Source organism: Gorilla gorilla, chromosome 9 (assembly GCF_029281585.2).
Source record: "Gorilla gorilla gorilla isolate KB3781 chromosome 9, NHGRI_mGorGor1-v2.1_pri, whole genome shotgun sequence".
Classification (NCBI taxonomy): domain Eukaryota; kingdom Metazoa; phylum Chordata; class Mammalia; order Primates; family Hominidae; genus Gorilla; species Gorilla gorilla.
The window spans coordinates 93,527,197-93,543,626 of NC_073233.2; the positions used below are offsets into that span (position 1 = coordinate 93,527,197).

Sequence of the window (16,430 nt, forward strand, 5' to 3'; positions counted from 1 at the left end):
GGCATCTCAGTGATTATAAGTTTCCTCAACATCCCTAACAAATCCACAGGTAGAAGAATTAAACACCATGCAAAGATAAGTTCGACTTTAACCTGCAATTCACCCAGAGCTTTAGTTTCAGATTGTAGCAACTCACATAACTGGACAACATTTGGATCTATATTAGTCCAGTATAGCAGAGTTCAAGGCTGTTCATATAAGTTTTGATTCAAAACTCTTGAGAAACTCTTTACAGTTGATCTCACCTTCCATATAATGTCAAAACAAAACAAAACAAAAACAGTCCCAGACTAGGATCCTTTGGAACAAAGTTAACCTGGGGTGCATCTAAGCTAAATTGAATCCCCAAGTTCGGAATATAATCAACTATGCTTCAGGAATTCACTAGATCTTGATCAATTCCAATAATAAAAGTTGTTGAGGAGGGAGGAAAAAAACAGGTGTTTGCCCTATTTGGGGAACTTGACAATCATGTTATTGGATAATGCATATATCTGGAAAAGCACAATAGTCACGAAAGTTGTGCTTTATCACAAAAGTGAAGATTTACACTAGAATAAATCCAAATAATAAGTCTATTTTTTAACCAAAAGATAAATTATAAAGCTGTAATTTTGTTCAGTGCAAATGAAATTACTTTGCTACCTTTCACAATTCTGTAATTAGCTTGATAAATATTAAACCCATGAGGAAGAGCTCCACTGCACAAGTTTCTTTTTTAAAGACTGCTTAAAAGTAACCTTTAACAAGCTAAGAAAACAAGCTAAAGGAGATTCCAAATCTGCGGTACTGAATCTATTCTTATTACCAACGGTGATATAAACAACCTGATTTATGAAATCATAAATATCTATCAATAAATACTATAGTCTTGCTTCCTTTTACTTTAGCAAAATAATATTACTGAATTCTGTACCACTGAAACTATATTACAATAAATATTTCCCCCAAACTGAAGCAAAACTTTACTCTCAAATGGAATATAATTTAAATTACAAGTACCAGAACCAACAAAAGGGAGAAATATTATATAGCAACCTCATGGCCCACCTGTCTTCTTGACTGGCATTCTTGGGTCTTTCCACTGCCACAGGAGTCAATATCTCTTTTCAGGTCTCAGTTTGATCCAGCTGGATTGAGGCCAAGAGCCAGGTAACTGTTGCAAACCACTTCAGTGTTCAGTTTTGAAATCCAGGCTGAGTCTTCTATGTCAGATAAAGAAAATAATGATGTATTTTTTCCACAACTCAACTTTTTACACCGCCCACAGAGTTTACAGCAACGTAATTTTTTAGTTTTTCAAGTTTTTCAATTTTCAGAAAATATTTAGACTGTTTTTACAAACTGGGAAAATTATTGTAAACATGAAGAACGTTATTGAAATTCCTCTTCAGGCAGCAACATTTTTGGAAGTTCAATGACTAACTCAATTAAGGCACAAACCAAATTTAGACAGGTCTCATTACTTTATACATGGTCAAATTCAAAGATGATGATAAAGATCCTCAAATCTGTAGAGAAAAATGTAACCCCACCTCCCCAAAAATACTTTTAAAAATCTCTTTGACTCCAGTCTCTAAAAAGATAGGTGAGTTTGAACAGTTTTCTGTGGCAGAACACACACTGAAAGGCCCCCTTATATTTACTGATCAGAAGTTCCGGATCTCACCCCCTCAGTAACTCAGAATCCAGCTTGCTGTCACTTTCATTTTTTTCTTCTGTGCTCTCCAAGCCCCCAGGCTTGATCCTTAATGCCCCTCTGATTCTGATCCTCCCATGTATTAACCGAGAGGATTGAAAAAAAAGGAAAGCAATCCCTTGGCATGGAGACATTAAAGTGACAGTGCTACTCAATGGGCACTTGATGCAGGATGAGTTGGCGAAGCAGATTTCTTCACACTGGAGTCATTCACATCATGCCATCTCTTCGCATTCAAGCAGCTCTCTATCCGGCGAGGAAAAACACTGAGACTTCGAGAGAAGCCAAACCTTCCCCCAAAGGTGTTTTCAGAGACGCCGTAGTAGTATTAGACATGTAAGCATAAGCTATGTAAACGGTCCGCGATTTCCTAAATGAGAAAGTGCAGCTGCTTGGCTTTCACATCCACCTTCTCTCTCAATCTCTCTTCAAACTACCCACCTTCCTTTTGCAGAAAAGACAAGACATTTCTCTGCCACCGCTGGCCACCCCTGCCCAAGCCCCGTTCTTTTAGGAAAGAGCACTGAAATGTCCTGCACCCTCCACGCGATGAAGTGTTTCCTCAGGCAGGAGCAACAGCAGCACTAGAAATTATATAACTCTCGAATTTGGCTTCTGTAAGACATGGAGACTGGAGGGTCGGGGGTTGCCGGTCTGGGAGATACTGCTGGGCATTTAACGTGCACAAAACAGCGCCAGGCCTTGCAGTGCCCCCCACCCCGAGACACGGCTGACAAGTGGGTCTTCTCGCGGGGGTAGTGGGCAAATTTCTCTCCGGTCTGTTTCCAAGCGGGTTAAAGGATGCAAATTGAGGGGACTACAGACTGGGGAGAGGAGTCAGACGGCTGAGAGGGGAGGAGGCTAGTCGGGGCTGCTCTGACGGCGCTGGGCGGCTGGTCGGGGGTTTGGAGGAGGAGGTGCCCGAGAAACAGAGCTTTAACACCACACAGGCCAGGGCAAAGGGGCGAGTTCCCTCAAGGACTGAAAGGGGCAGGCAGCTAGTTCCCAGCTGCCCTGAGGAGAGGCAGGAGCGCAGTAACATTACAACATTTGGGCAGCCCCATCCTCCCCGCAGGACGCGAAGAGAACAGGGAGCTAAGCTGATAAATAGCCAGGGAAGGAAATACTCGGCTGGCGAGAGAGGCAGGCCCACAGGCGCCTGGACCTCCTCTAAGCGAATAAGTGGCCGTAATTTCTAGACGCCGCGCCCAATCACAGTCAGGATGGAGGGCGCGGCTTTTGACTGAGTGGGGGCGGGCCCGGGCTGCAATCGAGAGGCGTTGAGCCGTAAATCAGCACCACTTCCCGCCCAGGGCGTTCTGGGTCCCCGCCCACCAGCAAGTCACATGAGCCACCAAAATGGTGGTGTTCGGGTATGAGGCTGGGACTAAGCCAAGGGATTCAGGTGTGGTGCCGGTGGGAACTGAGGAAGCGCCCAAGGTAGGCGGAAATCCGAAGTGGTATGGGGGGTGATTTCTGCACCTTCAAAGTGTTGGCAGACTCTTCTAAGATGATACACTTAAAGGAGATTTGAAAAGTTAAAACAGCTCCCAAGTCCATGCAAGGAGCAGTCGATTAAGTCTCCAGTTGCTGTGGAAAGAGGCGGAGAGAACGTAGATGACCTAAATTCTAGTCCTCATTATCTGCAGTTTGTTTTCTCTTGTCTCCAGGCCTTTGCACAGGCTTTTTCTTCAACTTGGAGTATTTCCCTTCTTCTATCCGTCCCAACTCCCCTGCCAAACTGCTCTCTTTCGGTTATTGGTTTAAACGTCACTTCTTCCGGGAAGCCTTCCCACGCTTCCTCTGGCTAGATTGTTTGATTTTTCTTAGGTTGTTGGGTTTTTCGTTTATGTCACTCTCTCATTCTGTGTTTAAATTGCCAGCTTTTTTGTTCTGAACTCCCACTGCGTTGTGGATTCCTGAGGATGGGATGACTATCTTGATTACCCGGAGGTCTGGCATATACCACGTGCTCCCTAAATTAAGAGCGAATGTTGAATAAAATTCTAAAGGTGAAATTTATTATTAGGTGAAAAATTTATTATTAGGTAAAATAATACACATGAAAGCACTACAAAACCGTTAAATGATTTGCAAACTATAAACCTACATAAATGCACTCTTACTGGTATAAGCGTGGTGACTAGTTGAGTGGCCTTGAGGGGGAAGGGGTGTAATGAAAGCACTCGAGTCTTTGACAGTGCCTTGCAAAGCTTAAGCACTCAATAAATATTTCCTGTGTTCTTTCCAGTATTTCAGTATTTGCTGTCCTGTAATCATAATCCTGGGTGTCTGTTTTCCCTATAGAGACTTTAGGGTGTAGACTAGGTAGGAGATTAGTAGAAGATATTGCCTGGAAGTTTGTTTTGTTTTTTGTTTTTGGTGGAAGGTGGAGGATTTCAATGAATTGGATGAGAGCAAAACAAAAATTTATCTATGGTTTATGGTTACTCATGTTATTGACATCTGCCAAGACAGCAGATGTCTTAGTACAATAGATGGGTTAGGTATAGAATCTCCCTTAGATGTTACTATCCCTTATACTTTCCATTTGGGTGTCAGGGAGAGGGAAAAGATGTAAGTCTAGTCACTGAAAAATTGTAATTTGTAAAATATTTTACCTTTTTTTCCCCCTGCCCTCTCCAGAAATGTTACAGAAAAAGATTGAGTACATTTCTGCCATGATGCAGAGAAAGAAACTGGTCCATTATTACTCATTGTGTAACACCATAAGAAGGTTCAAAGGAGCTCATATCTTCTGTATGTTGATGCCAGGAACTGTGTATAATGAACTGGCCTTCTGTAGTTAGGATTGGTACATACCGCTCATTCAGCAAATGAGTATTACAGTGATACTCAACATGTGTCCATTGACTACAGCATCAGAAGCACTAAGTGCTATTAAAATGCAGATTCTAGGCCTCATCCTACTCCTGCTGAATCCAGGTATCTCAGGAGGGAATTCATGAGACTGCATTTCAAATAAATACCCCATGTGATTCTTGTGCATGCTGAAGGTTGAGAACCACTGATTTATTAAGTATCTTGTGTGTTCATTATGCTTTATCCCCTCTAATCCTCTTGTCTAGGACTCCTTAAATTTGAGATTTAGTATTTCCCTTTAATATAAACATTAAAATTGAGATTAGTGTAAATTTGTAAAGAGACTATTTAGCTAATCTGGAGGAAAAAGAGTAAAAAGCACTGAATTTAGCAGCAATAGACCTTCCACTTGGCTGCTGTAGTAGGTAAAGATTTGCAACCACGTGTTTGGATTTAACAAATGTTATTAAGACTTTTCACAGAGACTCTAGAGTCTTGCCCAGAGCAAAACATTCAGAAAGGATCCTCCCTGAGAGTGCAGGGTTTGTTTTTTTGTTGTTGTTCTTTTGTTTTGTTTTTTAACCTGTCTAGTTTCTGTTAAGATGCTACTGGCCAGGTCTTCATGGTCCCTTGACATTGGCAGCTGTCTGTTCATCACACTTGGGACACAAGAACCTTCCGACCAAGGAGCCCAGTGCCATGGGTCTCTGGGGCCGGGCACGGTGGCTCACGCCTTTAATCCCAGCACTTTGGGAGGCTGAGGCAGGTGGATCACTTGAGGTCAGGAGTTCGAGACCAGCCTGGCTAACATAGTGCAACCCTGTCTCTACTAAAAATACAAAAATTAGCCGGGTGTGATGGCAGGTATGGGTCTCTGCTATACCACATAACCGTTTCTAGCAAAGGCCCTGCTTCCACCACAGGTGGTAATAGGGAACTGGATATATAATTTATGTACTCCAGAGTAGTAGCCACAATCCACTGCCTGTTCCCTTCCTGGAGCAGTGTCCCTCTTTCTGATTTTTCTCTCTCACTATTCTCCAAGGCAATCCCTGCTCTCTCCTACCTCTCTAGGAAATGAAACACGATTTCCAAAATGAACTTAATCTTTCATGAGAAACTGAGGATAGAGATGTCAATAAGCAGCCACTGTTTCCACCTCCCCACCTGAAGAGCTAGGAGGACAACTACAAAGAGCCTGACTGCCTTCTCGGAATGAGGAGAGAGGAAAACAGCAACAGTATCAGTATGTTAGCCTTCTACACTAAATCTCAAGCAAGCCAACCTTTCAGACCTCCAGTTTGCTCATATGTATAGAAATAATCATTGTACTACCAATTTCTCAAGTTAGTGTGTGAATCAGAAAGCCAATATCTGTGTTGTAGGATGTTTAGCAAGAAAATAAAAAATAATAACAAAAACCAATGTCTAACAGATAATAAGAGCTCAGTAAATGTTGATTGAATTACTAACAAAGTATGTGAAAGCAGACGACACAATACCTGGCACACTACCAAACTGTAAATGTTTTCAAATCTGAATCTGTAGAATTCTGTAAGGTTTTATGTAATATTAATATCATTAGCTATTATGGCTCTGGAATTTTTTTTTCCAGGTTTTCAAGATGACAGCATCTATGCATGGTCAGCCCAGTCCTTCTCTAGAAGATGCAAAACTCAGAAGACCAATGGTCATAGAAATCATAGAAAAAAATTTTGACTATCTTAGAAAAGAAATGTAAGAGAAATGCCCAGGCTGAAAATCAGTCATTTTATTTGCAAGTCTTTTGTATTGCCATTGTTTCTGAGATCCTATTCTTTCTTACCTTTTCTGTTATCTAAGATCCTATTCTTTGAGTTGGTTATGAAGAACACATCTTTAAAAAAAAGAATGGGGGAAACAAGAACAGATGAAAATGGTGGTTTGTTGGAATATTTGGGATTGTGGATAATTTCTTTTGTTTCTTAAAAAGTATCCAAAAGTATTGCTAAAACTTTTGTGCAGTAAATATATTTTAATTAAAAGTACTTAGAAGAAAACCATTGGGGGGGTACTTATATTTAATTGGTGAGTAATTATAATCAGTTTAGGATTGATTATCTCAGCCACAGTACTTAGTACAGCAAAAGGGAATACAGATTTCATGGTATAAATATAGTCTCACATTAACATATTGACTTTTTTTTTTTGAGATAAGAGTCTCACTCTGTCACCCAGGCTGGAGTGCAGTGGCACAGTCTCGGCTCACTGCAATCTCCGGCTCCCAGGTTCAAGTGATTCTCCTGCCTCAGCCTCCCAAGTAGCTGGGATTACAGGCGTGTACCACCACAACCAGCTAATTTTTGTACTTTTAGTAGAGATGGTTTAACCATGTTGGCCAGACTGGCCATTTTGACTTTTAAATGAACAAAGTTCAAGAAAAAAATCAAAGGACAGTTGATGTTATTTCCTGGATTTACGTATGGGTCTTAATAAGAAAACTAGATCAGATTTTTTTGGATGAAGTTTTGTAAATCTTGGACAAATTATTTTATTTTATTTTATTTTATTTTATTTTATTTTCTGTTTTATGGCTTTATTGAAGTATAATTTATATACCTTGACATTCATCCATTTAAAGTGTACAGTTATATGAGTTTTAGCAAATTTATACAGTTATGTAACCATCACCACAATTAAAATTTGGAATACTTTCAACATCCCCAAAAAGTTCCCTCATTCCCTTTTTTTTTTTAATTTTATTATTATTATACTTTAAGTTTTAGGGTACATGTGCACAATGTGCAGGTTAGTTACATATGTATACATGTGCCATGCTGCACCCATTAACTCATCATTTAGCATTAGGTAGATCTCCTAAAGCTATCCCTCCCCTCTCCCCCCACCCCACAACAGTCCCCAGCGTGTGATGTTCCCCTTCCTGTGTCCATGTGTTCTCATTGTTCATTTCCCACCTATGAGTGAGAATATGCGGTGTTTGGTTTTTTGTTCTTGCAATAGTTTACTGAGAATGATGATTTCCAACTTCATCCATGTCCCTACAAAGGACATGAACTCATCATTTTTTATGGCTGCATAGTATTCCATGGTGTATATGTGCCACATTTTCTTAATCCAGTCTATCATTGCTGGACATTTGGGTTGGTTCCAAGTCTTTGCTATTGTGAATAGTGCTTCAATAAACATACGTGTGCATGTGTCTTTATAGCAGCATGATTTATAGTCCTTTGGGTATATACCCAGTAATGGGATGGCTGGGTCAAATGGTATTTCTAGTTCTAGATCCCTGAGGAATCGCGACACTGACTTCCACAATGGTTGAACTAGTTTACAGTCCCACCAACAGTGTAAAAGTGTTCCTATTTCTCCACATCCTCTCCAGCACCTGTTGTTTCCTGACTTTTTAATGATTGCCATTCTAACTGGTGTGAGATGGTATCTCACTGTGGTTTTGATTTGCATTTCTCTGATGGCCAGTGATGGTGAGCATTTTTTCATGTGTTTTTTGGCTACATAAATGTCTTCTTTTGAGAAGTGTCTGTTCAGGACAAATTATTTTAAATGTATCTGGGACTAATGAAGAAATAGAAGGCCTAACCAAATGTAAACAGCTTTTTTTTAGATGAACTTAAGCAAAGTAAATCTTTTAGTTGCAGGAAAGGTATTCTTGGATTTGGGTAGCTCATAAAATTTGGCTGCATTGGAACATATTTATATTTATTTGTGGCCAAAATTATTTTAAAGAGCTCTATTTTAGAATTACTGTAAATATTCTTACAAAGAGAATCATGTCCTCTCATTAGAATACAAGTTCTATGAGGGGTGGGAAATTTCTTTTTTTCTTTTGCTTTGTTTACTGTCCTATCTTAAGCACTTAGAAAATACTTTTCACATATAGTAAGTGCTCAAGAAATATTTGATATTGATATGCAATAACAACTTTTCAGGAGAGGCTGTATCCATTAAGTTCAATGGTATAGTGAACTGAATTTTTCTTTTTTTCTATTAGGACACAAAATATATATCAAACGGCGACATTTGGAACAACAGCTGGTTTCTCTGGAATATTCTCAAACTTCCTGTTCAGACGCTGCTTCAAGGTTAAACATGATGCTTTGAAGACATATGCATCATTGGCTACACTTCCATTTTTGTCTACTGTTGTTACTGACAAGCTTTTTGTAATTGATGCTTTGTATTCAGGTGAATTTAAATTCACTAATGTATAATGTAGTTATGTCTAAGTAAAGTTACTTATTAACATATACTGTTGCTACTGCTAATAATAATTCTTTACATTTATATATTGCTATACAGTTTACAAAGTCCCTTCATATACCTTCTCATATTTAATCCCTGCAACAATCCTCCTAATCAGGTAAACAGTATTTTTTTATTTCTGTAGATAAGCAACCCAAACTGAGGCATGTTCAAGTACACTAATAAGCAGCATACTGGGAAAAGAATTGGCTGTGGCATACAATGCACATCATTTCAGTATGCTACCTCCTGCCACTTAAGTTTTGTGACATTCAGGAAGGCATTTCATCTCTGAGCCTCCATTGTCTTATCTATAAGTTAGGACTAATAGTACTTACCTCACAGGATTGTTGTGAAAATTAAAAGATACTGTAGGTTAAATGACTACCACAATATCTGTCATATTATGGGCTTTTAATGTTATTTCCTGCCCCTCACCTTACCTTGAGTTTCACAACTAGTAATTGATAGAGCATCTATCCCTTGTTCATTCTTCAGGTTCCTGCTTAAGTATCTTTTCCCCAGGGAGACCTCTGATTCCCTCATTGTACACTAGGTGTCTGGATACATTCTCTATATAGTTTATCTTCAAAGTATTGTGTACACTGATAATTATCTATTTAAATATTTATCTCGTGTCTTTCATCTCTATAAACTGGCCAGAAGGTCAGAGATCAGGTCTCTTTTATGTACCACTGTATTCCTAGCTCCTAGCACGTTCCTGATATATAGTAGATAATAAAAATGTATTAACCTAGAATCCAGGTCTGGTTTGCTAGTTTAGTATTGTCATTATAAAATTGTTTCTGGCTGGGCACGGTGGCTCATGCCTATAATCCCAACACTTTGGGAGGCCAAGGCAGGCAGATCACTTGAGGTCAGCAGTTCGAGACCAGCCTGGCCAACACAGTCTCTACTAAAAATAGAAAAACAGTTGAGCGTGGTGGTGCACGCTTATAATCCCAGCTACTTGGGAGGCTGAGGCATGAGAATTGCTTGAACCCTGGAGGCAGAGGTTGCAGTGAGCCGAGATCGTGCCACTGTACTCTAGCCTGGGCATCAGAGTGAGACTCTGTCTCCAAAAAATAAAATAAAATTGCTTCTACAACAACCACATACGTTAGAGGTAATTCTCTATGTGATAAAGTATAATAAAAACTTTTTTAAATGTGCTGCATTTGGCCTGTTATATGCCACAGAGTTTGAATTTCTAATATTCTTTCTATGGTTTAGTTGTGGTTGAGGATAGTGCAGATAACTACTCTGTGAGGTACAACACTGTCTTAATAGCTCTTGAGTTTTAAAGGAAAACCAAATTTACTTTTGTTTTCCAGATAATATAAGCAAGGAAAACTGTGTTTTCAGAAGCTCACTGATTGGCATAGTTTGTGGTGTTTTCTATCCCAGTTCTTTGGCTTTTACTAAAAATGGACGTCTGGCAACCAAGTAAGTTCTTCCTTTTCCTTCTTTTTTTCTTCTTTTTTCTTCTCTTTTTTTTTTTTTTTTTTGGTTAATAAACTCTCTTTATTCTTTAGCTGTCTATGATATATTTGAATCAAAATGTGGTAGTTTGGTATTTCAGATAGCTAACTTTTAACTTTTTTGCTCTCTACATTATAGATCTAGAAAGGCAATTATCAATTTAGGAGAAGTCAACAAACTTCTAATAGCATTCATATCCAGGAGAGGTGATTAACTCTTTTTTCTTTTTAGGTATCATACCGTTCCACTGCCACCAAAAGGAAGGGTTTTAATCCATTGGATGACGCTGTGTCAAACACAAATGAAATTAATGGCGATTCCTCTAGTCTTTCAGATTATGTTTGGGATATTAAATGGTCTATACCATTATGCAGTATTTGAAGAGACACTTGAGAAAACTATACATGAAGAGTAACCAAAAAAATGAATGGTTGCTAACTTAGCAAAATGAAGTTTCTATAAAGAGGACTCAGGCATTGCTGAAAGAGTTAAAAGTAATTGTGAACAGATAATTTGTTCTGTGGCTTTTGCCTGGTATATAGCAAATACTCAAAAAATATTCAATAATTCAATCAATAAATATAAGTTTCATCTTACATGTAAAATACAGGTCTTATCTCCTGATGGTGTGTCCATTTTGCCTGGTATATAACAGATAATAAATATCCAGTGTCAATAAATGTTAACAATAAAAGTTTCATCTTTCCTCTTTGTATGTGGAAATGGGTTTGGGCTTTAAGGTCTCATCTGTGCAGTTATATATTCATTCATTCATCAAACATTTATTGAGCTATTTCTCAGGCACTGTGTTAAATATAATAAGAAACATTCTGGCTGGGCATGGTGGCTCTCGCCTGTAATCCCAGCACTTTGGGAGGCCAGGGAAGGCGGATCACCTGAGGTCAGGAGTTTGAGACCAGCCTGGCCAACATGGCAAAACCTCGTCTCTACTAAAAGTACAAAAGAATTAGCTGGTCATGATGGTGTATGCCTGTAATCCCAGTTACTTGGGAGGCTGAGGCAGGAGAATCGCTTGAACCCAGGAGGCGGAGGTTGCAGTAAGCTGAGATCTCACCACTGCGCTCCAGCCTGGGCAACGGAGCAGAACTCCATATCAAAAAAAGAAAGAAAAGAAAGAAAACAAACATTCCTTACCTAGAAGGAACTCAATTGAGGAGGAATAAGTGTGAACACATACTATGAGAGGATTTGAGAGGTATACACATAATTCTGTAAGGGCACTGAGAGTATGTATGTTAACTAGGCAGAAGGGGAAGCTGTGGTGGAAAAAAGTAACAATTGAGCTAAATTTTGAAGGAGGAATTGGAAGTTCTTAAGAAAGGAAGATATGGGAATAACATATAGCCCATTTCTCTGCATTCATACTATCTTCTCATTTACAAATTGTCTTCACTATGTAGTTCAAAGAACTTGTTTTTAACCTTCAGTTCTGGTTTCCAAGAAAGAATATTTATTGAGTGCCTATCTGCCATGCATTGAGATAGGTACCAGGGGTACAAAGATTCATTGCTTGTCGCTAAAGAAGCTTAAAATCTAAAGAGTTTATAGCATGTTTCTTTAGAGTCTGCCAAGGCATCCCAGAGCTACACATTTATCTTAGTTCAGAAAATGAACACGGATGAGAATTACAGAATGGAACTGCACATCTCATTCTCCATATCCTAACCATATTCATTTTGAGATTAAAAACGTGGTAAGCTTGGAAGTATAGCAAAGTTGACTTAAGTTCACCTCTTCTACCACCAGAAAGCTGAATAGATTTGTACCTTACTCTGTGACTTCAGATTGTCTTTGTAAAGCTGGCAAGGCAATCAATATTTCCTTTAGCTTTGGAAAGCACTGCTTTCCAAAGTGACTATAAGAGGCCTGAAAGGAGAAATTAGGGAAACCTTGACCTTCTGGGCCTGAGCTCAAAGGTAAAGCCAGGTGAACCAGTGAAGAAAAGCAACATGTGCATAGGTGTGAAGTACAGCTTGGAGCTCCATTCAAGGTTCAATTCCTGGCCTCATTACTTACTAACAGGATAATCTTGAATAAGCTACTTCATCTCTCTGCACTTAAGTCTCCTTATCTATAAAATGAGGAATTAAAAACTGTACTCAGTCTCAAAGTGTTATATTAAATGAGTTAATATATGTAAATCAAAACAGTACCCAACTCATAGGAAGTCTATATGTATTAGCTGCTATCTTAGTCCACTTGGGCTACTGTAACAAAATAGCATAGACTGGGTGACTTATAAACAAGAGAAATTTATTTCTTATAGTTCTGGAAGCTAGGATTTGGTGTCCGATGAGGGCCTGCTTTCTGATTCATAGGTAATGCCTTCTTGTGTCCTCACAGGATGGAAGGGGCAAAAGAGCTCTCTGGAGCCTCTTTTATAAGGGTAATAACCTCATTCACGGGGCCTCTGCCCTCATGACCTAATCACTTCCCAAAGGCCTCACCACCTAATACCATCACCTTGGGGTTAGTATTTCAAAATACGAATTCAGGGGGCACAAACATTTAGACCATAGCCGCGGCAATTATTGTTGCTATTGCTGCATATCAAGTATTATGGTCCTTTTCCTAGTCTGTAGTTATCAGTCTAGCACTTCTGTAGAGAAGATTAGAAAAGTCCACCAAAGACCATCCACAAGACATCTTTCATTTGAATAAATATGTATTCAGCCAATGTTGATTCAACACTCAATACTACAGGTTGAGCAAGTTACGTAAACTTTCTGTGTCTTCTCTTAAAACATATTAATAACTGCTTTATAGTGTGGTTATAAAGAGTAAAGTACATAGAACCATACCATACCACACCTGGCATGTAGAAGTTGCTCAGTAAATGTGTTTACATTGTCTGTTTTTCCTGATAGGTGTATAATAATAACTAAGATATGGTCCCTCTTATAAGAACTTACCTTCAGTCTTACCTCTTCATTTCCCCTGACTCCCTTCATCATGTGATTTTCCCCCTGCTTTTGTGTTGTTATTGCATTGCACTGCATTGCTTCGGTTGTATTGTGTACTGATTTTCTCTCTGCTTTTGTACAATTGTTTTATCTTGCATTAACTATTCAGTTTTTGAATTTTCAAGTTTAAACAGTAATCTAATAATGAAGAAATAGTGTTTTACACATGAGGTTGAATTTCATAGAATTTGTTCAACCACCTTCCTCAGCTTCATTAAAAAACAAAAAAAGAGTCTTCCAAAGATGCATAACCCATACTCCCCTAGCTTCATCATTCTAAAAAACAGGCAAACTAACATTAATAAACATGAATAATTGAATCTTGGTAGCCGTAAACCCCACCAGCTTCACTACAGGAACAAAGAAATCCACCCCAAAGTCTCCCCAAGATTAGACATTGCAGAAGAAAAGATTAGTGAACCCAAAGATGAAGCAAACTACAAAACTACCACAAGAAAGCTTGGGGGAAATTCTTCAGGACATTGAATTTGGCAACTATTTCTTGGATACAACATCAAAAGCACAAGTAGCAAAATCAAAAACAAGCAAATTGGACAACATCACACTGAAAAACTTGTGTCTCAAAATAAAAAACAGCATGAAAAGGAAACCTAAAAAATGGAAGAAAATAATTGCAAATCATACATCTGATAAGTGGTTAGTATTCAGAATATATAAGGAACTTCTACAACTCAACAACAAAAACCAAATAACTTCAAAAATGAGCAAAGGACTTGAATAAACGTTTCTCAAAAAAGAGATATCCACTAAGCATATAAAAAGACACCAACATCACCAACCATTAGGGAAATGCAAATCAAAACCATCACCTCACACCCATCAGGATGGCCACTATCCAAAAAACAGAAAATAACAAGTTAGAATCCTTGTGCACTGTGTTGTGAATGTTGCCATTATGGAAAACAGTATGGTGGTTCCTCAAAAAATTAAAATACCATGTGATACAGCATTCTCACTTCTGGATATATATCCAAAACAGAACGATCTTGAAGAGACCTTTGCACATTATTCACAATAGCCAACAGGTGGAAGCAACTCAAATGTCCTTCAACAGATTAATAAAGAAAATGTGGTATAATACCCACAACGAAATACTATGCAGCATTAAGGAAATCTTTCCACATGCTACAACATAAGTGAAACTTGAGGACATTACACAAAATGAAATAAGCAAAATAAGCAGTCACAAAAGGACAAATACTGTGTAATGCCACTCATACGAGGTATCTAAAGTAGTCAAAGTTAGAGAAATAAAGTAGAAAGATGGTTACCAAAGGCTGGGGGAAATGAGGAGGAGGAATTAGTATTGTATAGAGTTTCAGTGTTGCAAGTTCTAGAGATCTGTTGCATAACAATGTGAATACACTTAACACTACTGAACTACACAGTTAAAAATGGTTAAGATGGTAAATGTAATGTTATGTGCTTTTACTACAACAACAACAAAATCCTGCAACCAAATACTGTTTTAGATTTACACAATGTGAAATAATTAATCACCAGAAGGCTTGCATTCTAAGAAATCTTAAAGGAAGAAGTACTTCAAATAGAAGGAAAATGATATCAGATGGAAATCTAGAAAAATGAGGAACACTAGAAATGGCAAATCTGTGGGTAAATATAAATGTCCTTATTTTAAAAAATTTTTTCGAAGACAAATGACTATTATGTGGTTTATAACAAGTAGAAGTAAATGTATGACAATAACTCAAAGACTAGGAGGGAAGACATGAAGGTATAAAATTCTAATACTATACATAAAGTGACATAATACTACAGGAAAGTAGATCATGATAAAGATACTCTTGTGGGTTGAATTGGCCCTCTCAAAACATATGTTCAAATCCTAAGCAAAGTACCTGTGAATATGTCCTTATTTGGAAATAGGGTGTTTGCAAATGTAATCAAGTTGGATTAGGATGAACTTTATCCAATGACTGATGTCTTTATAATACCAGGTAAATTTGAGCACACAAACACAACAGAGAGGGAAAACGGCCACATAAAGCCACAAAGACATAAGGGGGAACACCAAGTGAATACAGAAGCAAAGATTTAGACAAATGCTTAACATTGTGTTTGATATATTAATTGTGATTGGTAGTGATACAGAAGGAGGGACAGGGAAGTGATGGGAGGAGAATGGTGTGGTCCCTGGCAAGGGCTCCACCTCCAGCCTCTGCCCATGGAATGACACATCTATAAACCAACGGACACCAGGGATTGCAGGCAACTACCAGATGCTAAAAGAGAAGGATCGAACAGATTCTCCTTCGGGGCCTCCAATAGAAACCAACCTTGCCAATACATTAATTACAGACTTACAGCCTCCAGAACAGTGAGAGAATAAATTTGTTGTTTTAAGCCACCCAGTTTGTGGTACTTTCTAAAGATAGCCTTAGGAAACTACATGTGTACTATATATGCTAAAGCAATCATTACAATTTTTTACAAGAATTATCACTAGTAGGATACGAAAGGACATGAAATGGAAAAAAATTCAATTAGTCAAAAAAAGGCAGAAGGAAATGTAGAACAGATAGGACAAATAGAAAACAAATAGAAAGCTGATAGATTTAAACTCTAAAATATAAAAATCATATTAAACATAAATGGTCTAAACACTCACCCCATGAAAAGTCAGCAATTGCCTAATTTAGATAAAAAGCAAAATGCAGTTTTATAGCCTAAAAGAAAACCTGCATTAAATCTAAAGACTCAAATAGGTTAAAAGGATAGGAAAAGCTGTGTTGTGTTAACACTAATCTAAAAAGTTATTGGAGTGGCTATAGTGATATCAAATAGGCCAGGCGCAGTGGCTCATGCCTGTAATCCCAGCACTTTAGGAGGCCAAGGTAGGAGGACTGCTTGATCCCAGGAGTTCAAAACTAACCTAGGCAACATAGTGATATCCCGTCTCTACAAAAAATAAAAAGTTAGCTGGGCATAGTGGCTGTAGTCCCAGCTACTCAGGTGCCTAAGGCAGGAGGATCACTTGCCAGATGGTTGATGCTACAGTGAGCCATGACTGTGCCATTGCACACCAACCTGGGTGACAGAGTGAGACCCTGATTCAAAGGAAGGAAGGAGGGAAGGGAGGGAGTGAGGGAGGGGGTGGATTTCAAAGCAAAGAATATTACCAAGGAATAAGGAGGTTATTT

The 16,430-nt window shown here is 38.5% G+C and overlaps 2 protein-coding genes across 10 annotated transcripts in view; one reads left to right on the top strand and one right to left on the bottom strand.

Moving 5' to 3' along the window:
- Positions 1-2,423, bottom strand: part of DLG2 (discs large MAGUK scaffold protein 2) — a 2,193,106-nt gene extending 2,190,683 nt beyond the window's left edge. For 2 of the 4 annotated variants that reach the window (XM_055355576.2, XM_055355573.2), the window contains exons 1-2: positions 2,141-2,423; positions 1,051-1,205 (exon numbers count right to left, since the gene is read on the bottom strand). In XM_055355576.2, coding sequence (XP_055211551.2) covers positions 1,051-1,069 — 19 coding nt within the window. In that variant the 5' untranslated portion in view covers positions 1,070-1,205; positions 2,141-2,423. Of the gene's footprint in view, positions 1-1,050; positions 1,320-1,669; positions 1,793-2,140 lie in introns of those variants that run through there. The other 2 variants (XM_055355572.2, XM_055355574.2) reach the window with 2 other exon arrangements.
- Positions 2,424-2,882: 459 nt separating this feature from the next.
- On the top strand, positions 2,883-10,958 carry TMEM126B (transmembrane protein 126B). 6 transcript variants are annotated; one of them, XM_063710718.1, is made up of 6 exons: positions 3,011-3,139; positions 5,597-5,768; positions 6,138-6,259; positions 8,532-8,725; positions 10,117-10,228; positions 10,496-10,958. In XM_063710718.1, exons 3-6 carry the CDS (start codon positions 6,147-6,149, stop codon positions 10,677-10,679), a joined length of 603 nt encoding a protein of 200 aa, XP_063566788.1. In that variant the 5' UTR covers positions 3,011-3,139; positions 5,597-5,768; positions 6,138-6,146; the 3' UTR covers positions 10,680-10,958. The 6 variants fall into 6 exon arrangements, with proteins under 6 accessions (XP_004051966.1, XP_004051963.1, XP_063566788.1 ...); XM_004051916.4 differs by lacking the exon at positions 5,597-5,768 and adding an exon at positions 3,583-3,711 and having other exon boundaries at positions 3,029-3,139; XM_063710719.1 differs by lacking the exon at positions 3,011-3,139 and adding an exon at positions 3,602-3,711.
- Positions 10,959-16,430: the final 5,472 nt, after the last annotated feature.